Source organism: Strix uralensis, chromosome Z, assembly GCF_047716275.1.
Source record: "Strix uralensis isolate ZFMK-TIS-50842 chromosome Z, bStrUra1, whole genome shotgun sequence".
Lineage (NCBI taxonomy): Eukaryota > Metazoa > Chordata > Aves > Strigiformes > Strigidae > Strix > Strix uralensis.
The window spans coordinates 10,792,815-10,820,600 of record NC_134012.1 but is presented as its reverse complement, the minus strand read 5'-3'; the positions used below and the strand labels follow the sequence as shown (position 1 = coordinate 10,820,600).

Genomic DNA, 27,786 nt, shown 5'->3' with positions numbered 1-27,786 from the left:
GACTATACACATTCAAAACTAAGCAGCTCAGCACGTGGGCAGGTGCTGAACAGAAAGGAGGCAGGAAAAACCTGAATGTCCAGCAGTTTTACAGTAGCCAGCTGCCTCCAGACTCAGTTTGAGATTAAGAATTAATAATCAGGAGCAGAAACTGGAGATGCTAATCATCCAGTGGGCTGTCGGCAAGTGCCATTTCAGACTCCTACTGCATAATTTCTTGCACACTCGTTTAATTTTCTGTAGTTATGAAGCATTTGGAGAAAGAGAATTCATTGTTTCAGCGACTCGTATGGATGTATCCTAAGACGTTGCATATAGTTTAACTATGCTCATGACATCAGTAGAAAATTTACTAAACTATGTCTTTCTACGTACAATGTTGCAACCTGTGAGAATCACACAATCTGGACAGTTAAATTTTTCTGCCTAAAAACTGTGCAATTTACATGCTGAAGTGTATTATACATCTGAGTTATGCTAGAAAGAGGAGTGTAACAGCAAAATAGAGCGAATGTTCACTGATGATGAGGAGAATGGCATTGAAATTTTGAATTCCTTAGATTTGATGGAGGAGAAACACTGGTATTACTACCTATTTGTCTCCTAAGAAATTGGTGTGATATTTTTTCCCCTTCTCTTCCCTTTGTAAATTAATGAAAAGGCTGTATTCTCTTCATCAAGGTGGCAATTCACCCCTCAATATTTCACTGAGGTGGTTTTACTGTTTTCCAAACCTAAGCCTGGGCCCCTGTCCTGAACCACTTACTGTCTGAGTAAGTACAAACAACAGCACGTTCTAAAAATCAAGTGATGTTATCTTCTGGGAAGCCAAGACGTCCCCCTGCAGCGGGTCGCCCCGAAGGAGACGCTCCCGCCCTGCCTGCTCGGGAGGAGGCGAGTTTCTCCGCCGGCGCTCCTCCTAGCGGTCTTGCTTCCCGTCCTCTCCCTGGCGCCCCAGGGCCCGCCTTCCGGCCGAGGAGCGCGGGCACGCATGGAAGCCTGTCGGCGGGACCGCCCGTGGAGCAGAGGCGGCCGCTGCCGGGGAGGGGTAGCGGGGGAGCCCGGGGCTGCGGCGGGAGAACAGGGGCCGCCGCCCCGCGCTGACTGGGGAGGGGGGGGGGGGGGGGGGGGCGGGCCGGGCCGCGCGCCCCCCCGCCAATCAAGGGTGGTGCGGCTTCGTCACGTGCCGCCGCCGCCACCCAATAGGTGAAGGCGGCGCTTCTCGGGCCCGGATTCAAACTGTCGGCGGGCGCGGCGCGTGCAGCTGCCCGTTTCCGTGGAGACGGCGAGGCCCGGCCGCGCCCATGGAGCCGAGGCTCGTCGGCCCCGGGCCCTACCGCGCCACCCGCCTGGTGAGTCGCCCCCGGCCTGGGATGCCCCGTCCCGCCTTTGTCCACTGTGTCGCCTTATCTCGTCCGGGGGGGTGGGGGTTTGCTCCGTGTCCGACGGCGACTCTCTAGAGTCTCCTGGGTACCGACCGGGCGCCTTGAGCCAGTCTGGCCGCCTGGGCCTGCCCCACTGCCCTGTTGTCTGCGGCCTGTGTCCGAGCAGGCCATGCGCCTGTCCCGGGCAGCCGGTCCCCGGTCGGGACGCGGCGGGGCGGTCCCCAGCCGCCGTCCGGTTCTCCCCGCGCTGAGCCTGTGTGGGGCGGCTGGACCTGTGCGCCCCGTGTGACTGGAGCAGCGGTGGAGCCCGGCAGACTGGAGCTTTAGTCCAGCCTTTTGTCAAGTTAAAAGTTAAGGAGAGGTTAAAGCTGTGTCTCTAGAGCCGTAGGTAGTATGGGGCTCTAAATCTTTCAGCTTCCTAAATCTTGGTGTTTATTCTCAGATCTCAACTGTTTAAATCATAGTTTTAGTTTTCAGTGTGCTCATAAACGCAGATGATCAAAAAAATACGTAGTTCTACATTCAGATCTGGCTGCATACTGTTCTCGCTTTGTACAACTGAAATGCTAAGAGGAGAGCTCCCGTAACGGTTTGCTTTGTGCTTCTTCCCTAGTGGAACGAGATAATAGAACTTTTTCGTGCTGGGATGCCTTTACGAAAGCATCGGTGTCGCTTCAAAAGCTACGAGCGTTGCTTCAAAGCCTCGGAGGCAGTGGACTGTTTACATGAACTGCTTGGCTCTAATCAAAACTTTGGCCCAGAAGTGACTCGAAATCAAACAGTTAAGCTGCTTAAAAAATTCCTGAAAAATCATGTTATAGAAGATATTAAAGGCAGATGGGGCAAAGAGGACTTTCAAGATGATGGCCATTTATATAGGTAAACCTACATAGTGACTGAAAAATTTTTGGTTTTGGAAACGGGGAGTAATAATTCTGTGCAATGGTTTTTACAAATATTTTTGTGGAATGTGTTTGAAAAGGTGTTAATATGTCTTCCCTTCCTTCTTTTTAAAGGCTTTATTTTCTTTAGTGATAGGCAACTGTCATGATTTAATATTTGGCTTGTTTTGGTGGGGTTTTTTTTTTGCTTGTTTTTAAATATTTTTGAAGGGCATTTGATTACTTTCTATGAATACTAACAAAAGCTTTTGCAGCTTTTACAAGGTAGCGAGTTCTGTTTGCTGTTGGTAGACATCAGATTTGTCAGTGTTGGAAGAGTGCATGTCATGGAAGACATGGATGGAAGTGAGGATGCCATTGAGCATCTAGCTCTACTTGTCCTCCCTCTTGACCAACCCCCTGACTATTTTTGATGCTGTTTCTACTCCGGAGAGAAGAGAAAGGCCTTCTGAATTAAGAAGTCATTCATGATATATAACCTTTTTCTATACTCCTTGGGTTGTAGATTGAAATTGTCTTAAAAGAGACAAAGTTTGGTTTGCTTGTCCTTAAGGATGCTTGCTTACTTAGCCCTATTTAGCCTCTCAGCTGGTGGCTTGTGAACAGAGGAAAAGAAGTTACTCTGTAATGAAAGCTTAGCATTACTGGAGTGGGTTCTTTGATCTCTTGTGACCTCAGTTAAGGTTTGGGTGTGCAGAAGTTGAAGGTTTTGAATTTGTACCATCTTGTAGTGTCCTGTTCAGTGAAAAAGTAGTGTAAAAATTGCCATTACCTTAAGTATGGATTTGTAACTTTGATAATGGCAAGTCTTTTGAGGAAATTAGATCTATCTTCATGCAGAGCAACAGGGAAAATAAGTCAGCGATAATGTTATGTTTCTAGTTATTATACCTATTGTTATGTATGTAAAGAAATTTTATGTATTAGTTTTTTGGTAATGAATTTTTAATATTGTCTTTGAGAAAATATATGTAATACTAATTTCCACTTGATGTGGATGAAGTCAGTTTTTCATTTTGCTCCATGTTCTTAATTAGTTTGTTTGTAGAGTGTGCCTAAGCTTTTTTGTTGTCTAGTCTGTATGCCTATGCTGTAAGAGCAGTTGTTCATTACTCTCCTAATTTTATTTATTAACTTGGAATACTTTAAAAGTAAGAGGTATGTATGATGTAATTCTTCGTCATAAACAAACATAGGTCAAGATACATGGTAAAAGAACCATGGTTTATGTTAAATTTGTTTTACTACATTTCAGCTGACTTACAGTCAGATTGGATCACATTTGTGTTTAATTCCATTAATAAATTAGCACTGATTCAACTTGTTTTTTATGATACTGCTGTTTTTCAGTCTGCCTCTGAAGGAAGCAACACTGAATGCTACAGCTTCCCTGCCAGATAAGTTAAATATTCAAACCAATTTCAATCAACTTTAATGGAAGAAATTTTAACTAATTTGGGGGGAATAAAAAAAATGAATATTTTTTTCCCAACGTAGCTCTGTAGAGGGAAATTCAGTGTAACAATTAATCAAGGAAAATCTGAAATTTTAGAATTTGAGACTCAAATTTGAAGCACCCAGTGTATCAAAGGACTTGTATCTGAAGATACTTGGAAAAGCTCACCCAAGAAGCTCTGTTGCTAAGTATCTCAAAACACTATGTGGTTCTGCAGTCTGAGAGCTGAACATGACCAAAGGCTAGTCGTTGACTAGTTAAGGTTGGAAAACAGGCATGGAAGACAAGAAGAGCTGCAGGGAGCTTACATCTTGACTTCGGCCTAGAGAAGGTTAAATGTAAAGGAGTGGTGTGGAGTGGGCTTTTCACTTGTTTAAACAAAGGTAAAACAGCAGTTAGGTGCTGTACAGCACATGGTGGTAGATGTGTTATTGGTTTGGTATGTTCCTAGCCCAGTCCCACTTTGTCTGTTCTTAGGACAGCACTACTTGTACAGTTTTTTCACATGTGCCATAGTTAAGTATTTCGTCTCCATTCTTTCTGGGCATTGACTCTTTGTCAGGAGATTGAATATGTTTCTTGGTAACTGCAGGTATTATGCGGTATCTCTTTGTCTGGGTTTGTTGTGTTTGTGTTGTTGTTGTGGTTGGATCGTTTGTTTGTTTTGCATTGGCATTGTGACACATTCAAATTATTTTGTTCTTTTCTCCTTTGTATTTTGAGCCATGACTTTCCTGAGCTGCAGGCTGTGGAAGTTGGTTGGGTGAAGTATTTCTGTGCTTTTCATTTTCTGTGTGCTCTGCCTGATGATCTGTTATTGGACAAGAGAGCTCTTTTGCTGTAGCTATCTCAATGGTGTTATTTCTCTACCTCCCATTCAAAAGATAACTAAGTTACTAATTGAACATTATTTTTTTTTTTTACTAAAGCTGCATACCTTTCATGCACCTTGAATTGGAGCCAGCTTTCTCCCACTGGGCTTGGTGCATAAGTAAACTATGTATGCTACTCATGGTTTTGGTGTTTGACTTTAAGTATTAAAGCATGCTCTTCTCCTATTTATGGAGCTAAACATCAGTTTTCCAGTTCGCCTTTATTCATGCATTTAATGTCCTGGCAGCTCCCTCTGGTGGACTTTCCTAATGTTACGTTGTAAATACGTTTCTCACCATGTTGATATGGTAGCAGTACAAGTTGCTTTTAATTCCACTGGCACTGCTTACTCTGGAAACCTTGATACGCTTCATACCTTTTCTATAAATTCATGTGTTAATTTACTGTAACAGTACGCTGTGATGCACAGTTGTGTCATTCATTAACTTTGCTTGTACGTGTAGTTGTTCACTCCACAGAATATGCAAAAGAGATGTTGCCAAATGTTGATTTGCCTTAAAGTATTGGGCAAGTATTAGCTGTGAAGGTGAGAACTAGTGTGGCTTCTAAAAATAGCAAAGACTGTCTCTGTGTCCTGACTTACTGGCTCAGTGTAGTCTACAATAATAAATGAGAAGTTACAGTTTTGGAAGCTGTTAGGCTTTACATTTTTTGAAATCTAAGCAGTTGTACTAAAAGCAAAAGGGTTAGTACTCTTGCAGTGCTAGTAAATCGGGAATTCAGCAGTGGTACTTGTTATACCATTGATACTAATGTTAGCTGACCCTGTTCTCTATCCATTGCCCCGGACACAAACAGGTATCTATTTCCTCCTTGTATAAACTCCTAAAACTAGTGTTTATGTCTGTAAATGATGCTAATCTTGACCTGTCAACCCTAGAATGCTCCCCAGTTGCTAGGCTTAGGTAACACTACTCTGTTCATCATAAAATCAGAGGCTTTTTATTGTTCATCCAAAAATTTGACTCTATCTAGATCTTGCTGTAATGATATCTGAAAAAGGGGAATGTATCTCCTTTTTCTGCTTGTAAGAACTCATTCATTCACCAGTTGTTTGAGAATCAGGGGAGCAAATTACATAAAACTAAAAATTGTGAAGAACTGGAAGGAAAATGGGGAACTGTTGAGAATACTGTAAGACAAAGTAAAAAAAGGCTGCAGATGTTTTAACATTAAGAAATAACAAATAGCTGAAAAATAGAGAACACTCAACAGCTGAACACCAACAATCTGATTTACTTTTAAAAGGCGGAATACGTCTTGCAGGATTAGTTCAAGGTGTTTATTACTTCCCCTCAGGGTTTGTCCAAAGGAAGCGGTGTCTCCTTGTGTTGCAGGTATTCTGTTGAAGAACATTGTGGAATATGCCAAATAGGCTCAGTGTGCATGGTCAAAACCATAACGTGTTTAATCTATGCAGTATAACACTACTGGACTAATAAAACTGCAATACGAAACTAATTTTAAAACTAACTAAATGGTGGAATGGCCTTGATAGGATGGGGTGAAATTTTAGAGAAAACCTGAAGAATTGTTGAGCATGAGAATCCTTCTACTAAGTTATAAATGCATGCTATCCAGCAGTGTACAAGCCCCTGTTGCATGGTCGCAGACATAACTGTCTTTTACATTCTAATTAAAAGGCTGAAGCCATTTCTTAAAGCATCAGGAATCTCAGCATCTAAAACCTAGGAATGCAGGTAAACAAGATCTTACCTGGGCTAGTCTGATGATATGTTGCCATCAAACTGATTTGTCTTTCTGATGTGCTGCCATTAATTCCTTTGCACATGCTCGGACCTAGGTTTGGCAGTAATTTAATTCTGGTCAAGCTGGAGATGTGACTGAGATGAATGTGATGTGGAATAGATTATTTTTCTTGTTTTCTGCAAGGGCTAGCTTAGGGTTTATTTCTGGTAGTTTCTTCAAGGCACTTCTTGAAATGCCTTAGAAAGTGAGTGAATTTCCTGCACAATCAGCTGGAAAAACACTCCAGAAAAGAACTGCAGGGTATGATCTTCGGGTAGAAAGCATATAAACACAGAAGATCATGGTAATGTGGACAAAACTTTGTGTAGACACTTGCATGCGCACTAATTAAATCCAAGCATTAGCCAAGTGACTTAGTTATGTAGCTTTGCTTTTGGAGATGCATGCTAGGAGTGCACTTGACATGGGGAAAATCTACCCACAGCTTTTTCAGTGGAATCAACATATTCTAATGAAGATCTGAGTCAGTTGTCTATGCACAGGCAGCTGGTGCTATCTGAGATGCACTGGGATATCAGACATTCACCCAAGGCTTAGCTATGTCATGGGAGGTACAAAGGACCTGAACTGTTCTGGAGCAGCAGAGGGAGGCCAAACAAGGCACCTTAGGATGCTTTATGTGTCGCTCAACACCAGTCTTCAGGCAACTAAGTCGCACTGTGAATGTCTAAGACATTATTTGTATTTTTGCATGTGAAAGCCTACTACAGTTTCGTGCTGGTAAATATGGAATAGGCTGGAGTTCAGAGACATTACAAATATTTTCTAATTGTAGATTTCCTCCTTCCTCACCGCTGAAGTCATATCCAAAGAAACCTTCATGTGGAAAGGAAGTAATTAAATTTCCAGACTGGAATGAACCGAAGGCTGGCACTTCGCAAGAACACATCCCAGTGAAATCAGTCATGATGGTAAGATGTCCAGTTTTCATTTCCCCAGACATAAGCATATTTGGAAAGCAAAACTGAACTAACAAACTCTTTGGCACAAAATACTTGGTTATTAAATGCAAAATGCTTTTATTTTAAACTTACATGAAGTAAAGTTGTTCTTAATGATTTGCTGGGGATGTTGGCTTTGTGTGTTCTTTCTGCTACAAATTATGATGTCCCAAGCATCCTAAATTCAGCGTGTCTGTATTTGCATGTCTGTATTTGCTGGTATGCTTGCATTGCAGTTTGCCCAAATTCCAACAGGGCATTTATTATGCAAGACAAAATTGTTACTTTACTGTCACTTACACTGTAACTCTTATTCAGACACTTCATGTAGCAGAATATATACAGTATTACTTCCTCCTAGATACTATGAGCTTGTTCGTGATTCAGTTTCCTTTTTTGTAAGGAATATGTTGTGGCTCAGGAGAAGTGGTCTTGATTTCATTGTTACACATTGTAAGTTTAGATAATCCTCCTGCCCCATACTTACCTGCATTGATCCAGCCTTTGTAAAGTTGTTGAAAAAATGGTTGCTTTTATTAGTAAACCAAAAGTGTACCCACTCTTGCCACTTGGACATTCAGAAGCCTAGGCTTCTGAAGTTATGCATATTCTAAACCCTTCCTCCAGTGCATCTGGTATGTGAATGTTCTCATATTTTGTGAACTCTTGGGACTTCTTTGATAGTTTTTGCCTTTTTGTTAATACTTATCAGTGCAAGACAGTAGCCTTGGATTTCTTGGTCAGATGTATATAGGCAGTCCTTTTCTAACTCTGACTCAGATGCAACAGCATACAGTCTGGCATAGCTCAAAATCTCTTGCATTGGCAGTTTTGGTTAATACAGTGGACTGTAAATTGAAGTAACTGAGGCAAAGGAATAAGCTTCTTTCTGCTGGCTCCTTTATAGAAAGGTGTATCTTCCACCGAAATGGTGAAGTACATAGGTAGCTGAAAATGTGGGCACCTTAAATTGCTTCAGCATCAGAGGACTTCCTGGCGGTGTGTGGATTGATTGGCAAGGGTCTGTGTAGTGAAATACTGATGTGGAAGACCAGATACTAATTTCAGAGGGTGCTATTTTTTTCAAACTAGCTCTAATCTAGTGTCATAGATTGACAGATGATTAGTATTTGGAGTAACTAAGTGCATTCCTGGAGTGCATTTTGTGGTTTGGTTGTGATCACAAGTAATACTGTTAAAGTGCTTTAGGGCTGCTCTGTGATGTAAATCAAAGAACTGGGAATGATTAGGAGTTTTGCCTTGAAAAGAACACTGCTGACAGACTGTATTGTATGTCCACCCATCCACACGCTGATGATAATCTTCAAGCATCAAGCTTCGATGTGAAGGTTGAGTAAAGGATAGTCTCTTGCATTCTCTGCTTTATTGTTATAATGGTGGACCAGATCTGATGGTTGTCTTCAGCTGTAGCTATTTGCTTTTACTTTCTTCATGTATAGAACCTGCTAGTGAACTTACTGTTTAGTTATCATCAGTATATGCTGAACAAAGATGAATATAAGTCTTTATCTCATCTAATAATTATCCAATAATTTTTCCATAAGCAGATGTTTAATCTTAGAGTGGTAGTTGAAAACAAGTGAGTTGAACTGATTTTAATCATGAAGAAGATCTGAACTTATGACTAGAGATCACTGACTCCTGATCTGTAATGGTTCTTCTGACACATAATTTTTCACCTTTGGACAAGTTACGTAGCTGACAAAAGATGCTGCACGTCTGTGAAACCTAAACAATCATTTGTATTCTGGAAACTCTACTGGAATTTAAGAATATTTAAAATACTTATAATAAAGAGCATGCTGTGCTTTAAATGTATTATATTATTTAATACTTGCAAAGTCACCAGTTAATGAGGAGTGTTTTTTCTGATTTCAGAACTCTGAGATGTGGTACAAGAGACACAGTATAGCTATAGGGGAAGTACCAGCATGCAAACTTGTGTTCCGCAGAGAGCTAACACAAAGAAATATAGAAGAGATATGGAAATCCATGACTTTGTCACGGTGAGTATACTTGTGAGTCATTTGCTGCTATTATAAAACTGTGTAGTCGGTAATAGTTTTGTCTGTCTTCTCTGGTGATGCTTGTAATTTCACCTGCTCACTTTTAATCATTGCCATAAAAGCCACAGTGGCTAGACTAACTATACTGCTTGTTATTCAACTAATGAATTCAGCAAATAAAGTTTGCAAAGAAACTTTACAGTGTTTAATACCTTTTGACTTTTTCCTGTTGTGTTATACAAGTCCTTTTGTTGTGTGGGCTTTGTCTTGTTTAATCACTTCTTTCCTCATTCTCTTTTTTTCTTGTTGCTATGGTCACAGATGGAGTTGTGCACTTCACTCATAAGAGAGAAGCAACTATATTTTATTGATATAAAGTAGTGAGTTAACAAAGTTCAATGGTAAATGTGACAGTGGTTTAACAAGATCAGATGACAAGGTACACTAGATTATTTGTAGCATAGAGGACAGGGTCAGACAAAACTGTCAGGGAGACCCTCCCATTGACTCATGAAGTTCAGAAAGGACCCACTTGCATCCTAAACTCCTCCTCAGAGAGGAATCTAGGCACAGCTGGATCCATTCCTAGTCCCAGACTTGGTCAAATGTTTATGTCTAAAGGATTATATATGCACAATCAATCCTTTATAACACATAGTTATCACTTCAAAGTTTAGCATGTTATTAATCACTTAATGAGAATCTGTTGCAGCAAGGACTTGCAAGCTTGAGGAGCAACCTTGAGAGGTGTCCCTCCTCAAGGGGAGATGCTGGCGTGCAGCCCACTGCTGTGTAGGAGAGTTCAACGGGCCCTGGGCTGTCCAGCATTTATGGAGTAAGATGATTGACTTGTAGTCATACTTGCATGCCGGCAAAATGTCTGGCTCACTGTTCCAGAGAGCCCTTGGCTACTATGTTGCTATCTGTCACCCGAAGTCCAGAGTAAGCTGGATTACAATAGCCACTGGTGGTTATAGCTTAAGCAGGGTTGGGGAAGGGAGCAAACTGCCATAGCTATGAAATAGAAGCACTTCTACAGAAGTGTGATAACATGAACCTTTCAATGACAAGTACAATACTTTGTATGAGATAAGAAATGGAGTAGCTAATTGAGTGCTGAAGGCTCTGAGATTCAGATATTCTTTACTATTTCCAAAAGGAATATCCTATGCAAAGTTAAAGGCATTGCTTTAGACCGTTTATAGATATTTTTACAGTACAGTTGAGGCCTTACAAATCATAGAATGGTTTGGGTTGGAAGGGACCTTAAAGACCATCTAGTTCCTACCCCCCTGCCGTGGGCAGGGACACCTTCCACTAGACCAGGTTGCTCAAAGCCCCGTCCAACCTGGCCTTGAACACTGCCAGGGAGGGGGCATCTACAGCTTCTCTGGGCAACCTGTTCCAGTGTCTCACCACCCTCACAGGAAAGAATTTCTTCCTTAGATCTAATCTACCCTCTTTCAGTTCAAAACCATTACTCCTTATCCGATCACTACACTCCCTGACAAACAGTCCCTCCCCATTTTTCCTGTAGCCCCATTTAAGTACTGGAAGGCCACTGTAAGGTCTCCCCAGAGCCTTCTCCAGGCTGAGCAACCCCACCTTCTCAGCCTGTCCTCATAAGGAAGGTGCTACAGGCCCCCCATTATCTTTGTGGCCCTCTGGACTCGCTTGAGCAGGTCCATGTCCTTCTTATGTTGGAGGCCCCAGAGGTGAGTACAGTACTGCAGGCACAAGACCAGAGTAGAGGGGGACAATCAACTCCCTCATCCTGCTGGCCAAACTCTTTTGATGCAGCCCAGGATACTGTTGGCTTTCTGGGCTGCGAGCACACATTGCTGGCTCATAGTCAGTTTTTCCATCCACTACTACTCTCACATCCTTCTTTACAGAGCTGCTCTCAATCCACTCATTGCCCAGCCTGTATTTGTGCTTGAGATTGCCCTGACCCATGTGCAGGACCTTACACTTGGCCTTGTTGAACTTCATGAGGTTTGCACGGGTCCACCTCTCAAGCCTGTCCAGGTCCCTCTGGATGGCACATCCCTTCCCTCCAGCGTGTCAACCGCACCACACAGCTTGGTGTCGTCAGCAAACTGCTGAGGGTGCACTTGATCCCACTGTCCATGTTGCCAATAAAGATGTTAAACAGCACTGCTCCCAACACCAACCTCTGAGGAATGGCACTCGTCACTGCTCTTCACCTGGACATTGAGCTGTTGACCACAACTCTTTGAGTGCGACCATCCAGCCGATTCCTTATGCACCGAGTTGTCCATCTGTCAAATCCATGTGTCTCCAATTCAGAGACAAGGATGTCATATGGAACAGTGTCAAATGCTTTGCACAAGTCCAGGTAGATGATGTCAGTTGCTCTTCCCTTATCCACCAACGCTGTAACCCTGTTATAGAAGGCCACCAAATTTGTCAGGCACGATTTGCCCTTTGTGAAGCCATGCTAATCACCTGCTTATTTTCCATGTGCCCTAGCATCACTTCCAGGAGGATCTGCTTCATGATCTTCCTGGGCACAGAAGTGAGGCTAACCGGTCTGTAGTTCCCCAGGTTCTCTTTATTTCCCTTTTTAAAAATGGGTGTTATGTTACTTTCGGCTAAACCTAGCACATTATCTCCATGTAATAAACTTGATGCTGAGGCAAGCAGCTCCAGTGCTGGCATGATCTGCAGCAGAGTAATCTAGCACGGTTCAAAATGGGGTTTCCTTAACTGGGGAAACATCAAGGGAGCCGAGAGACCTGCTGGGAGCCCACAGCTCACACAACAGTGGCTGACAAGACCTGGGTAGGGCCAGGAGCAATGGTGGCCAACCCCCGTCCACCCCTGACCGGTTTAAAAGAAGCCCCTATGGAGTGCTAGCAACTAGGGCAGGCAAACAAGGCACGGTGCAGCAGCTTGCATGGCAGTTTGCGTGGAAGGGTGCACAGGGAGGGCAGTGTAGAACTGCCATCTCAACCAGGGAGTGGTGGTATCTGCACAGCAAAACCACATTTTTCTCTCTAAACTCTGCGTCCACCACAACTGATGTGGCTGCCCAGACAGAGCTCCAGTGGGAACATGCTGCCACCCAGGTGCCAGACAGCAGGGTGGGCCCTGTTCTTAGGCCAGTACTGGATAGCAGCAGCAAGCACACCTGTGGGAGGTGCGCCCAGGCAGAACTCCTCTGCTTAGTGACAGAGCTCCAGGAGGAGGTGAGTAGACTGAGGAGTATCAGGGAGTTGGGGAGAGAGAGACAAATTACTGGAACCACACCCTACCTTCCCTGGGACAGGCCTGGAAGGTGGACAGGACGCATGGTACGAAGGATTCCATATCCTCCCTCTGCCTGGCTGAACATGGTGACTAAAGAGACAGAGGACAATGAAAACAAGTTCCTGCCCGGAGCAACGGACACATCTATATCCTCTGTGACTACCCCACCTTCCCAGGTGCCTTTGCATAATAGTTATGAGGCTCTGCAAGTGGGACCAAACAATGATGAGGACAATGGCTCATCTAGGTTGGAGGTATCACCAAGGTTAAGTAGGCCTACACCCTGCATCAAAACCACTTCCATAAAGAAAAAAAGATGGCACATTGTCATAGGAGACTCTCTTCTGAGGGGAACAGAAGGCCCAATATGCAGATAAGACCTACTTCTTAGGGAAGTCCGCTGCCTCCCTGGGGCCTGGGTTAAAGATGCAAAGAGAAAACTTCCTACCCTGGTACAGCCAGATTATTATCTGTTATTGACTTTTCATTTAGGCAGCGATGAAGTTCCAGTAAGAAGTCCAAGGGCAATAAAGAGAGACTTCAGGGCCTTGAGATGACTGGTTAAGGGATCAGAAGGACAGGTAGTGTTCTGTGTCCTTCCAGTTGCAGGGAATGATGAGGGAAGAAACAAGAAGAATCAGCAGATCAATATGTGGCTCCAAGACTGGTGTCACCAGCAGAAAGTTGGCTTTTTGATCACAGGTTGGTCTATACAACACCAGGCCTTCTGGTGACAGATGGGGTACACCTGTGTCAAAGAGGGAAAAGGACCTTTGCGCAGGAGTTAGCAGGGCTCATTTAAGGAGTTTTAAACTAGATTTAAAGGTGGAAAGGGATAAAACCAGGCTTGTAGAGATAAGCCTGGGGGCAGCATACCGATGTTTGAGGGACTAGCAAGGTCCTTCTGTCATGCTCCATGATGTGCTGAGTACACTGGAGCACATTTGAAATGTCTTTATACTAGTGTGCACAGCATGAGGAATAAGAAAGAGGAGCTAGAAGCTTTGGCACAGTCCCAGAGCTACAACATCATTGGCATAAGTGAAACCTGATGGGATGAGTCCTGTGACTGGGGTGCCATGGTGGATATTTATAGGGTCTTCAAGAAGGATAGACAGGTCCAGCGAGGCGGTGGGTGGCACTGTATGTAAAGGAGGGGTTGGATTGTATGGCGTTTACAGTTGGCGACAATGCGATTGAGAGCCTCCGGTTAAGGATGAATGGGAAAGCAAATAAAGTGGATGTTGTTGTGGGAGTCTACTAGTGACCACCCAGCCAGGATGAGGAAACCAATGAATTATTCTACAAGGAATTAAGGGGTATCTCTAGATGAACTGCCCTTGTCCTTACGGGTGATTTTAATTGCCCAGACATCAATGGAATATCATACAGCCGACAAACAGGTCCAGGAAATTTCTGAAGTGTGTTGAAGATTACTTCTTGGTGCCGGTAGTAAGGGAGCTGACAAGAAAAGGTGCCCTCCTAGATTTTTTATTTGTAAACAGATGGACTTGTGGACTAAGTGGTGATTCGTGGCTGTCTTGGTCACAGTGACCATGAAGTAGTTGAGTTTGAAATCATTGGCAACAGGAGAAAAACTGCCAGCAAAACATCGACCCTCGATTTGGGGAGAGCAGACTTCAGGCTGCTGAAGGAGCTAGTTAGTAAGGTTCCCTGGGAATCTGCTTTTGAAGGTATTGGGGTCCGTGAATGCTGGTCACTTTTTAACAGCCATCTCTTAAGAGCACAGGAGCAGGCAATTCCAAAGTGTTGGAAGTCAAACAAGCGGGGCAGAAGAGTGGCTTGGCTGAGTAGAGATCTTCTCCTAGAATTTAGGCAGAAGAAGAAAGCATACAGACCATGGAAGCAAGGACAGGCGACTTAGGAGGACTACAGAGAGCCTGTTCACCACTGTAGGGAGAAAATTCATGCAGCTAGAGCTTGTTAGAGTTCAAGCTGGCCAGCACTGTGAAGGACAACAAAATGGGCTTTTAAAAATATGTTAATAGCAAGAAGAGACTCTGAGATAACATTGGTCCATTTCTTGACGAAGTCAGTCACCTCAGAAATAGGGATGTAGACAAAGTGGAGACATTTAATGCCTTCTACACCTCTGTATTCAACACTGATGATGGGCTATGGGACTCCTGGAGCCCTGTGTTTGAAGACTGTGACTGAGAGGATGATAAACTCCCAGCTGACCTCTGAACTTGCTTGAGACTTGCCACTCCAGCTGGATGTGCTAAATCTATGGGGCCTAATGGGGTTCATCCCAGGGTACCGAAAAAGCTGGCTGATGTCATCATGGGACCTCTCTACATTTTTTTTCTACAGTCCTGGTGGTCTGGAGAGGTCCCAGTTGACTGGAAGCTGGCAAATGTTGTCCCAATTTTCAAGAAGGGTAAGGAGGAATACCCTGGTAATTACAGGCCTGTCTGTCTTGCTTCAATGCCTGGTAAAATTATGGAGAAGATTATTCTGGGAGTTACTGAAAAACACTTGAGAGACAATGTAGTCATTGGTCATAGCCAGCATGGGTTCACAAGGGAAAAGTTTTCCTTAACCAACTTAATTTCCTTTTATGACATGGTCACCTATCTAGTTGACCAAGGGAAGCCAGTAGATGTGGGGTTTTTGGATTTTAGCAAAGCTCCTGATAGTGTTTCTCAGAGTATCCTAGATAAACTGTCCAGCACACAGCTAGACAAGTCCATAAGATGTTGAGTGAGCAATTGGCTGAAGGGTTGGACTCAAAGGGTTATAGTAAATGGTGTTACATCAGGCACACCAGTCACTAGTGGTGTTCCCCAGGGCTCAAATGATCTGGATGCAGGAATCGAATGTGTATTGAGTAAGTTTGCTGATGATACTATATTAGGAGGAGCTGTGGATTCCCTCGAGGGTAGAGAGGCCTCACAGGGAGATGTAGATAGACTAGAGAGCTGGCCAGTCACCAACTGTATGAAATTTAACAAGAGCAAGTGTCAGATTCTGCACTTGGGATGGGGTAACCCTGGATATACATACAAACTGGGAGATGAGAAGCTGGAGACCAGCTCTGCAGAAAGAGATCTGGGGGTTTGGGTTGAAGGCAAATTGAATATGAGTCAACGGAGTGCCCTGGCAGCCCAAAGGGCTGACCATGTCCTGAGGTGCATCAAGCACAGCATAGCTGGCTGGTTGAGGGATGTGATTGTCCCACTCTACACTGCACTGGTACAGCTCCACCTCGAGTACTGTGTGCACCTTGGGGCGCCTCAATATAAGAAGGACATCAAACTGTTAGAGTGTGTCCAGAGGAGGGCGACCAAGATGGTGAAATGTCCTGAGGGCAAGACTTAAGAAGAGCAGCTGAGGTCACTTAGTTTGTTCAGCTTGGAGAAGCCTGAGGGGTGACCTCATTGCAGTCTACGACTTCCTTAAGGGGAGCAGCAGAGGGAAAGGTGCTGATCTCTTTTTTGGTGACCAGCAATAGGACCTGAGGAAATGGAATGAAGCTGTGTCAGGGAAAGTTCATACTGGACATTAGTTCTTCACTGAGGGGGTGGTCAGTCACTGGAACAGGCTCCCCAGGGAAGTGGTCACAGCATCAAGCCTGTCAGAATTCAAGGAGCATCTGAATGACATTCTTAGTCATATGGTTTAGTTTTAGGTAGTCCTGCGAGGAGAAGGGAGTTAGACTTAATGATCCTTATGGGTCCCTTCCAACTTGAGATATTCTATGATTCTATGAAATAGAGAAGTCTCTTTTTCAGAATTGTATCTGTCCTAATACTACTTGTTTGCCTTTTTCAGATTAGATGATGTATGAACTATGTGTTTATGTATTTTTACAGATTACAAAAGGTTTTGGGTTTGGACTCTCTGGATGAAGTGTTAGACACAAAACTTGTGAATTCAAAGCATATAGTCCAAAATGCATACAATGTCAATAAACAAGGCATTGTCACTTTAGAAGACAAATCAAGTGAGTATTTTAGAAGTTTTCATTTAACTTTTTTATACTGTAGTTTACTAGTATTAAAAAAAGTATTAGTTCTAACACATGCTAACATGTACCACCTTTATACTCATATGACCACATCTATACTAGAGTTTTTACAAAGTATGCCATTGTTGTCCTCTGACATCCCAATAGTAAGAATCAGTGTTTATTCCACATTTACTCTCTTAAACATATTCCTGCTTTAGCAGGGTTGATAGATGAAGGTAAAAGAGCAGCAACTTTTAATTTATAGAGACAGGGATATTATTCACTTCAAGCTGGCTTTGTCAGCCCAGCCCTTAACTGCTTGAACTGGAGACTTTACATGAACAAAATGTGTATTAAAAATTGAGGAAGAATCAAGCTGTACACTGATTGATGCTTAAAATTTCTCAGTTTTGAGCTTTCAGTCAATGTATTTTGAAACTAGTGCCAAGTTTAAAACTGCTTTGCACATCAGGGAGGAAGTAAAGCATCTTTGTTACTGTGATATGTCACAATATTGTTGCTACCATGTTTACTGCAAGATTTGTAGAGAAGAGAAATATGAGATTGGAACCTGGTTTGGTTTGTGAACGAAACCTTCTCTCCAGAGCATACACATGTTCATTTTAAAGACAGTTTGAGCACCTCAAGATATTAACTTCCTCCTTGCAGAAATCACAGAACTGAATGTATGAGTGCTTTTCATCATCTTCAGTGCAGAGTGAATGTTTCACTGTAATGAACTAGTGAAGGTGTATCTTGAACTAGTTTGGATGATTTTTGTAGGGCAGGTTAAGGATTTGCTGTATGATCCATTTTGTTGATTTTAGTTGTAAAAGCAGTGGGCATAACTGGTTGATCCTGAGTACTGGAGGTAGTAAAGTATAGATGTAATTCAAGCTAGATCCTACATTAAGGCATAGCCTGCCTTTGCAATCAGTCAATCTACTATATAGGAGGAACTTAAAGAATTTTCAGCTTCACTTTTATCTTGCAGTTTAACATTTTTCTCAGTTTTTTTCTCCTTTTAATTTTTCTCTGTTTTTCCTACATGCAGAGGAACTACCTCACTGGATATTATCAGCAATGAAATGTCTAGCAAATTGTAAGTAAATTCAGGAGGTGGGGAAAAAACCAACCCCCATAAAAATCAATTGAACTGACTGTGCCTTTACTGCTTTATCAAATCCTGTTTATATTCACAGTCATTATTTTTTCTGATCATTGCCTTAAACAAAACTGGGAAAGATCAGCCAGCATATATTCTCTTGCCAGTGCAGTTTATTACAATGAAATATATTAAGGTTTAACTATTCTATTAATATTTTTCCTCTACTGTGTGTTTTCACTAGGCCTGTTGGAAATAGATCAGTTCAATAGATAATACAATTTCACTTATATTTTGAAGAATGAGTCTAAATATGTTGGGGTTTTTTTTCTCCTTGACATTGCATTTTTATTGGCTGGAATAGAAAATAATGATCTAGTTGGTGGCTGCAAATCAATTTTCTTTGGTGTTGTTTTTTTTTTTTTTTTTTTTTTTTCATTGTAGGGCCCAGCTGCTCAGATTTGAAGCAGCCTACATACTCAGGATTTGAAAGAGATGTCTTCAAAACTATAGTGGACTATTTTGGCCAGACAAAAGAACCTCTTCTCACATTTCATTTTTTTGATGTTTTTGTTAGTGTGTTAGGTAAGTAGTTTGGGATATAATGAAAAAATTATTCTTCTGAATTAACTTCCTGAAATTAATTTACCATACCCAAAGAGTATCACATCTTATTTCTTTAGGACCTGTCCTGTCCATTCTACATACAGAACAGTTTAATGTTTAAATTTATTTCATATCACAGGGCAGTTTTGTTCTTGTGTCTTTTTGATCACATTAGTTCAAAACTCTTCCATGGGTTGTCTTTATAATTTTTAAAGTCCTCTGTTCATTGCTTAACACTGCCACACCTAACGAAATTTAAGAGATTTTTCTTTTTTTACAAATGGCTAAGCATCTTAAAAACTCACCTAAACTCTTAGAAATTGCTTGACTGAAGTGTAGATTAAAAAGGATTAGGGCTGTAAGGACTGTTTTTAACCCTGGCAATATGACATCTGAAGGAAATTAAAATCCTTCATTGCTTAAACTTAGAAAAGACATTGACTAACCTAGTGCTTTAAAGAAACAATAGTTTAGTTATTAACTATAACTTTTCAAGGGTTCACACTATGCCAAATTCACCTATCCTGTAGCTATAGATGGCCCATTGAAAGACAATAAATGTGAAAATATTTGATTACATTTTATGGCTGCGTTTCAGAAAAGAACAACTGAGTTGAAAAGTAAGCATGCTTTGTAGCACTTCACTTTTCTGAGCTTGTTTAAATGGGAACAACATTGCTTTTAATAAATTATGGAGATGAAAAAACAATTCAGAATAACACTTTTATTTCTGGAATTTAAAATTTGTATACCTTGTTTGTTGACAATCTTGCTTCAAACTGAATATAGTTCCTTTTCTGCTTCTTTTTCTTAGATAACAGATAGTCTTGATAATATTTTTACAAATTCTTCCTCTCCTTGCATGCTCTCTTTCTGTTTGCTTTTCCCCTGTATTTCACATCTTTCAGGTTTTAAGAGTTATATTTCGCAGTACTTCACAGATGTAAAAATGAGAAGAAAGAATTCATGCCAATGTTTATGTGAAAATGAAAGGAAATCGTGCACTGTTTCAAAAAGTCAAAAAATCATTTTTTGGTCTCTTTCACAAAAAAATGAGGTGTTAATATGGAATCCTTCCTTACTAACAAAAGTAGATTTACACAAAGAAATCATGAGGATACAGGCTTTCAAAACTGCCTAGTTTGTTTTACATCTTCATACTTAAACAATTTTCTTTAAAATACTGGCAGTATATCACAGAATCATCTAGGTTGGAAAAGACCTAGAAGATCACCTAGTCCAACCATTAACCTAACATTGACAGTTCCCAACTACACCATATCCCTAAGCGCTATGTCAACCCGACTCTTAAACACCTCCAGGGATGGGGACTCCACCACTGCCCTGGGCAGCCCATTCCAACGCCTAACAACCCATTCTGTAAAGAAATGCTTCCTAATATCCAGTCTAAACCTTCCCTGGCACAACTTGAGGCCATTACCTCTTGTCCTATCGCTTGTTACCTGGTTAAAGAGACTCATCCCCAGCTCTTTGCAACCTCCTTTCAGGTAGCTGTAGAGGGTGATGAGGTCTCCCCTCAGCCTCCTCTTCTCCAGACTAAACACCTCCAGTTCCCTCAGCCGCTCCTCGTAAGACCTGTCCTCCAGACCCTTCATCAGCTTTGTTGCCCTTCTTTGCAAATGTCACATTTCTCTAGAAGTCTTGACTAACAGCCTCCTTCAGACACCTAGCACAGGTATTTGAATGGCTTAAAAAGCTGCATTTGGCCTTAGATTTGGGATACCTGCGTTAGGCACCGTCACTGATGTGGATGGTGTTGGGCCAGATGATCCCCAGGTGTCTTTTCCACTTTTTTTATAATTCAAGACTACAATCCCTATCTAGCCAGTGGAAGGAGCTCAAGAAGACAATTCAGCATACCCGTGGTGAAGCTTAACTCCCCCTTTTGTACTCCAAACTACTTAGTACCAGCAGTAAGAAAATAAACAAATAAATAAGAGGCAGAGATGTCCGATCTGTAGTTTCCATAGCAAGGTCTTCTCTAACCACTCAGACTCTCTTCTGAGATTTGATCTGTGATTCTGGAGGGTGGGGGAGAGGGAGTGGGAGGAGGAAGGGCTTTTTGGGGGATTCAGCTGAGAGAGAAAGGGGAAAGTTTTGGTTTCTGCTCAATATGTAATTAAGTCTTAACAATGAGGCTAATGTACAGACCATTATGAAGTTGTAAGTAACTGTAGAGGATAATGCACACTCCATAGAATACTATTTTGTAATAAGTATCAATGCTAGTACTGAATGGTGTTTGTGAAGCAGTAATTGCTTAGCAAGTTGTGCATTTACAAAACATGGGAAAGCAGATCTATGTCTGCAGTTGCATTACTGTGTTTTTTAATGGAGTATGGCTTGTTAAATTGGCAATAATTCTCAATCTTAAGACTTAAAACCAAGATTTCAGTCTTTGAGTCTTTGACTTTTCATGTTGCTACCCTCAGGGAATTACAAACTTTTCACAGTGATTATAGAACTTCTTTCTTCCTTCTGTGTATAAGCTTTCTCTTTAGTGGAAGACTTCAGGAAATAGCAAAGAAAGTGTTATCAGATGATATTTTTAGTCATTTGAGGCAGCCATAATATGATTTGTACATGTCTACAAGCTCCATCTTAAAAGCTGAGAAATATTTTCAGAAATCATAGGTATCTTGTGTAACCATATCAAGATGCCTCATTTACTTCTGTTTTCAAATGAAGACTGTCTAGAGCACTTCTCTTCCAAGAGGTTGGCTGAAATCAGTTTTCAGAATAGCTAAGAAAATAGGACTAAGGTACCACTGCTCATCAGATATTTTACTGACTTGGTAAGATTAAACTTATTCTTTGCACAGTTTAAAATGATTCTTTATGTACAAACCTCATTAAGGTTAATTATTATTTCTCAGGGCCTCTTCTAAACATATGCACTAGTGTGCTTGCCAAATCTTCCTTTGAAATTAGAAGCTTGGCTTTGAAAATGAAATTAACTACACTGCTTTACCACTCTGTTCTTGAGCTACTGTCTCTGTTTTCTTGAGCTACTGTTTTGGCTGCCCTACTTACTACTGTACATTTCTGTTCTCTTTTTAATAACAAACAGCTTCTATTTTTGCACAGTGTGGAACTGACTGCCATGGTGGATGAGTTGACAGCAGTGGATGCTGTTTATGTTGACTGTAGTAAAACTTTCAACACTGTCCTTACAGGCATCACATCCTTATAGGCAAACTTCATCACATCTTTATAGGCAAACTAAGGAATTACAGGCTAGATAGGTGGGTAGTGAGGTAGACTTAAAATCAGCTGAATTGCTGGTCTCAGAAGGTTGTGATCAATGGCACAAAGTCCAGCTGGTGTTCAGTCAGACCTCAGAGCTGGAATGGGACCAGTAGTGGTTAATAATTTATTAATTACCTGGATGGTGGAACACTGTCCTAAACAAGGACAGAGTGCCCTAAACAAGCGTGCAGATAATACAAAATGTGGAAGAGCAGTTTATGCAGTAGAGGGTTGTACTGCCATGCAGAGGGACATCGACAGGCTGGAGAAAAAGGCAAACAGGAATCTCATAATGTTCAACAAAGGGAAATGCCAAGTCCTCTCCTGCGGATGAATAACCCCATGCACTAGTTTGTGCTGGGATTGTCTGATTTGAAAGCAGCTTTACTGGGAAGGACTTGGCAGTCCTGGTGGGCACCAGTGTGACCATGAGCCAACAGTGTGTCCTTGTGGCAAAGGTGACCAGCAGCATCTTTAGCTGCATTAAAAACATTGCCAGCAGTTAGAGGGAGACCTTTCCTCAGCACTGGTCAGTGACTCCAGTGGAGGACCACAGAAATTGTTCAGGGCTTGGAGCATCTATCATATGGGGAGAGGCTGAGAGCAGGGACTGTTTAGCCTGGAGAGAAGGCTCAGGGAGGATCTTATTAATGTGTACAAAAGACTGATGTGGGAGGAGTAAAGAAGAGGAAGCCAGACTTCTCTCAGTGATACCCAGTAACAGGACAAGAGGCAATGGGCATGAACAGAAATGCAGGAAACTTCCTATACATAGGAAAATAGCTTTTTTAATTGGAAGGTGATCAATCACTGGAAGATGTTGTCCAGAAAGGCTGTAGAATCTCCATCTTTGGAGATATTCAAAACCTGACTGGACATATTCCTGGGCTTGCTGTAGATGACACGACTTTGGGTAGGGGAAGAGGTCTAGATAATCTCCAGAGATCCCTTCCAACCTCTATAATCCTATGGAAAAAAAAGAAGTGTATCTCTTTGTTGTATTCCTTGTTCATTTTTTAAGAGAAATTACTGTTAGACTTCAGTCATGCAGATTTTGCTCCTGACTTCTGTTTTGTTATGATGCTAGCACTATTTAGGCAAATGTGTGGTAGATGCTCCCTTCACTGAGCCTTAGAAACAAGATGATGGCATTTTGGTGGTGAGACCTTTTTACAGGTACCTAAACTACTATCAGATTCTAATGTGTCTGTCTAGTCTTCTAATATCTCTACCATTCTCACATTCTGTGTTTTCTCAAGAGTTTGTAAGTAGGATTAGTCATATATTTAATTTCTATAGGAGTGAGGGACATGTCAGTATTGTCATAGCTGTCACTGATGCATAAGCATGTCTTTTGTTTATATTCTCTGATTGTTTCCACAGACTTTTTTATGTGGTTGCTACATCTGTGCATACATCTCAGTTGTGTTTAGAGCTGAGGATTATGAAAGACCAAAGGATAAACCAAAACATTGTAGTTTTTCATGTCTACTAATATCTAGAGTTGTTGGTTGTGTTTATTAATATCTCCTGATACATCAAAAGGAAATCCTGTAAATATTAAAACAAGGTGCCCAGTTCTGGTAGTTTAGGTCTAGGGATATCTTCCCTGACTCTTTGGGGAGTGGAGTTCTAAGGCAGTCCTGAATGAGTAGGAAAGGAATTTGGAGAGACAGATGTAGAAATGTTATATTAAATGTTATGGAAATATATAATTGAGAAATGTTGCCCAATCTCCCAATCTTGTATAAACCAGGTCTGCTGCAAAAACACAGCAAGGCCATAGAAGCTCTTCAGATATCTTGTCTCCTGCTGCCACCAGAAAATCGGAAAAGACTGCAGCTGTTGGTGAGGATGATGGCAAGAATTAGCTTTAACAAGGATTTTCCACCTCTTTCTGAATCAGTGAGAACCAGAAACTTGGTATGTATAGTGTAAGGCAAAAGGTGTAGACAAAGCTTTTGGAGTAGCACAGATAAAAGATTCTTACTGGAGCGTGTATATGAACTACAGTTTACTTGTTTGAAGAACAGTTTGACTATTCTAGCTATGTGGAAAGCTATTCTGAATTTGAATAAATCCTGATTTCTTGGTAAGTTGTGAGCAAATGAAGAATTTGCTCAAAATTTGGAGGTTTCCTTATCTTTCAAAGTTAAATCACCACTGATTTCACCATTGAGTAGGAAAAAAATTAAAATGCAGTAGAAGTCTGCTGTTCTTTATCGTTGCAGATAGTGTGAGAGAAACAGACTGCCTCTTTCAATCATAGCTAGAAATATGTAGCTGAATGTTTTGATTAACCTGTTCTCAGCCATTTAAAAAAAATTCCTACCAGTTTATTTCAGTATTGTTTTTTTAATCACTGAACTACAGAAATCTCTGAAAATATTTTTAATCAGATTTTGACAAAGCCCTAGTTTTGCTAATGCTCTTTCTGTAGGATTACTTGTAGAGTTATCATTGATGTTTGCAACAACATGTTATTACAAAGTTATTAGGCATAACTTAGCAGTTCCGACTGGCTAAGAACATGTATTTTTTTCAGTTAATTTTCAAGTCTTTTACAAGAAGGGCAACAGAAAACTCAGCTGTAGAGCCACTCCATAAAAATCCTGTAGTAGCATGCATAAATCTAAATTTGTTCCTTAGCAATTAAGTTTTTAATTACCTATGAATAGTATTTGATTAAAATAATTAAATTTTTGACTACTAAGGTTATAATTTAATTAACTGGAAATGGTCTTTGATTACAATAATTATGTTATAATCTAAATGTTATTTTTAGAAGTGAATCCCTTACAGTCCAAGTATTTTGTACTAAGTGTTAATTCAGCAGTGTAGTCTGTGGTACATGACAGAAAACCTTGATTGTCTTCTGTGCTTTTAATGTTAATAGTGACTGGTGCACAGACAGAAAACTCTTGTAACTGAATGCTTGAGCATGAGACTATATAAAGTAAGCTGGACCTGATATTTTCTTTGATGATTTCAAAATAATGGTATTAAGTTTTCCCTCTGGTGCTTAACTTCTATTAAATTCCTGTGTTATTTTTAAAATCTCTGAAATATTTAACTGTTTAACTGGAAAAGCCATGTGAAGTGGCTATTTGACTAAGGTCTTGAAAATAAAATGGAATTCGGCCATTCTAAGTCTAATGTCAGGGTTAGATTATGTATATGAGGCAAAAGACATCTTCAGTCCACTCAGGTAATGTTACTGTACAGAATATTTACTTTATTAATATATTGATGTGTTGGAAGTATGGTAAGTATTGTCCTGTTAAAAACTTTTTTTCTAAAAGATCACTTTTTAAATACAGTCTGATTTCCCATCCCCCACACCCAAACAGAAAAATATACAATAATGATCTTTTTTGTCTCAGATGGTTCAGGCATTTTCCCGTTGTATTCTCTGCTCAAAGGATGAAATGGACTTGGATGAACTGCTTGCTGCTAAACTAGTATCTTTTCTCATGGACAATTATCAAGAGATCTTAAGTGTTCCTTCTGCCTTAAAATCTTCCATAGAGGAACATGTTGTACATCTCCAGAGAGTCCAAGTAGGTATCTAGTGAAAAAAGCCTCTTAAGTCTCTCTTCTAGATCTAATTTAGCCTTTCTGCTCCCAAAGTTTCTCAGCTCTTAAAGACTTTCTTCTGTCTCTGCTTGCTTGTGAAGAGCTAATTAATATTGCTGATATTCAACCATAACCATGTATTTAAATGAAACTGAGCGGATCTTCAATGGTTTAGAGACAAGAACTCTAAAATATATTACCCTGTTAGCACAATCTTCTCCATGGAATGAGAAAACTATGTTTCTGGTAGTGAGGAAAACTATGGATAGTTAAAAAGTGTTTCCATTAATGTTCTGATTTTCTTTTAGAGCCATTCTTACTTGTTCAGCTTTTTCATAACTCTTTCTGTTTCCTGATACTGTATTTTGTTCTGTTCAAAGCTGCTTTTAAGTTCTTCTTTCTTTAATTTTTATTGAAAAAGTAATTTTTAACTTATTCCAAGAGTTAAACAGGCTTCCTTTGTGTCATGTTTTTTGACTTACTAGAATCCAGTTAGTGCAGGAGATAGGAGATATAATTTAGGGTCTTTATTCCGTATCTTCTTTACTTCATGATTTTAGGTGGTCAGTTTAATTATGCCATTTTTTTGCAGATTTATTGCAGAAATCGTAACTGCTCATTTTTTACTCTTTCTTCAGATAAAATATGCTGGACCTGATACTGATGTGACGTTTCCTCCTCCATCATTTTGTCACCAAATCAGTGCAGATGAATTTGAATCTTGCCAAAGGGCAACTGGCTCTCAAGAACCGCTGGCAGCCTTACTGGAAGAAATTGCAATGAATAAAGAAATATCTGTGAAAGATAAGAAGAAGAAACTCAAGCAAGTAAATAAAAATTCCTCCACAGTCTTTAATTTTAACTTAAAAGGCTTTATCAAGTCTTAGACGTGTAGTCCTCTAGAAAAATACTGGCATTTAAGGTAGTAGTTACTCTTGGGGTTTTCAAACTTTTTAATAATTTGCAATAGGAGTACTGTGATGAATCAAGACATATTAGAAAATATCACCTAATTCTCTATATAGAGGTATAGAAAGTCCCTTAGAGAAATAATAATTTTCCTGCTCCAGAGGTGGAGGTTGCACTTTAATAGTTTTTTATATTATAAGTTTGAGCGAATTCTTTATTTAAATTGATATATTTTTCTAGTTTCAGAAATCTTACCCTGAAGTGTATAGAGTACGATTTCCTACCCCTGAAACTGAAGCGGTGCTATTTCCAGAAAAAAATAAACAGAAACCACCAATACTGATGTGGGCCTTAAAAAAGCCTTTTCAACCATTTCACAGAACCAGAAGCTTTCGGATGTAAATGGTCTGAAATGTATCAGCGAACTGAGTCAGAGCATATTATCAATGGATCTTATGCAAAAGGAGCCTGAGCAGCACGTAGTTACTCCAAAAAGCTACCAGAGATACTGCTGAGATGGTAGAAAAGGTCAAAAGAAGAGGAAAGTATTGAGGTGGTAGAAATGTGAGCCATTATCAATATTTTTGTAAATAATTATTTTTTTAAATGTCTGTTATTTTTAAAAAAATAAAACAAAACCCAACAAACTCAAGGTGATTAATCTCATGGATGATAAAGTGTACTTGCTGTAGTTTGATTTGACCATTATTTCAAGGTCTAAATATATTTGTATGTAATGTATTTTTGGTAACTAGTCAACAGATTTTGTTGCCCTGAAAATGAGTCTTGCATAAATTAGGCTGTGCTTGTTCATACGTAGCTTGAGGAATTAATTTGCTGTACATGCTTAAATAAGTATGAAACACTGGATTTTGTTTTGCTGTTGTACACCTTGGTGTTCCTGATATGTAAAGATTTATTTTGGAAAACTGTAAAAACTCATTCTTAATTTTGGATTCATATGATGCATTACACCTACCTTCTGTATTGCTGACCCATTCTTTTAAGCAAACCAGTCTTTTAACTCTTTTCCCATATGCTCTTACTAAATATTGCCATAAAAAATTGGATGCTTGATGATAGAACATATTTTATCAGAAAAATCTGAAACCTTGCATTTCCTCTGGAAATGGAATTCAAATATTGAAGTGACATTGAACCATACATGCCTTTAATGATTTCATTTGGTTTTATGAAATCTACCGTACCTATAACTTGACTGTGCATATAACATACTTGATTCTGACAGCACTTTTGAATTATTAAAGCATTATCATTTTCCCATATTTAGAGTGGTGATTTCACATTATCCATTAGGGATATAAAGAGCAACATTTCATACTTTATTGAATGTCAGAGTAGGCTATGCAGGAGAGAAGGTAGCTGACATCTCAACAAATGTCTATCTGACATTTTAGTAAGCAATACAGTAACTATCCTGTAATGCAACATTGACAGGATTTCACTTTGCCAACCTCTTAACCAGGCAATGAGCTTTAAGATGTATATTACAAGGTTGTGGGTTTAATAGGTTGGACTATTTCTTGGTCAATGTGATTTTGAACATTACATGTTTTCATGATCTGTTTTCACACATCTGTTACACTTGGACTTCATATCTTTTTCTTAAATATCTTTTTCTTTTTTCTTCATATCTTTTTATTTTTCTTTCATAATCTTTTCCTTAAGCAAAATTGAT

The 27,786-nt window shown here is 40.4% G+C and overlaps 1 protein-coding gene across 1 annotated transcript; it reads left to right on the top strand.

Annotated features, from left to right (window-relative positions):
• The first annotated feature begins 1,304 nt into the window (after positions 1 to 1,304).
• DEPDC1B (DEP domain containing 1B) lies at positions 1,305 to 27,786 on the top strand. The gene is made up of 11 exons (XM_074855542.1): positions 1,305 to 1,352; positions 1,999 to 2,264; positions 7,183 to 7,318; positions 9,248 to 9,375; positions 16,485 to 16,615; positions 17,676 to 17,723; positions 18,171 to 18,311; positions 23,359 to 23,525; positions 24,986 to 25,162; positions 25,817 to 26,005; positions 26,328 to 27,786. The coding sequence occupies exons 1-11, from the start codon at positions 1,305 to 1,307 to the stop codon at positions 26,487 to 26,489; spliced, it is 1,593 nt and encodes a 530-aa protein (XP_074711643.1). The 3' UTR covers positions 26,490 to 27,786.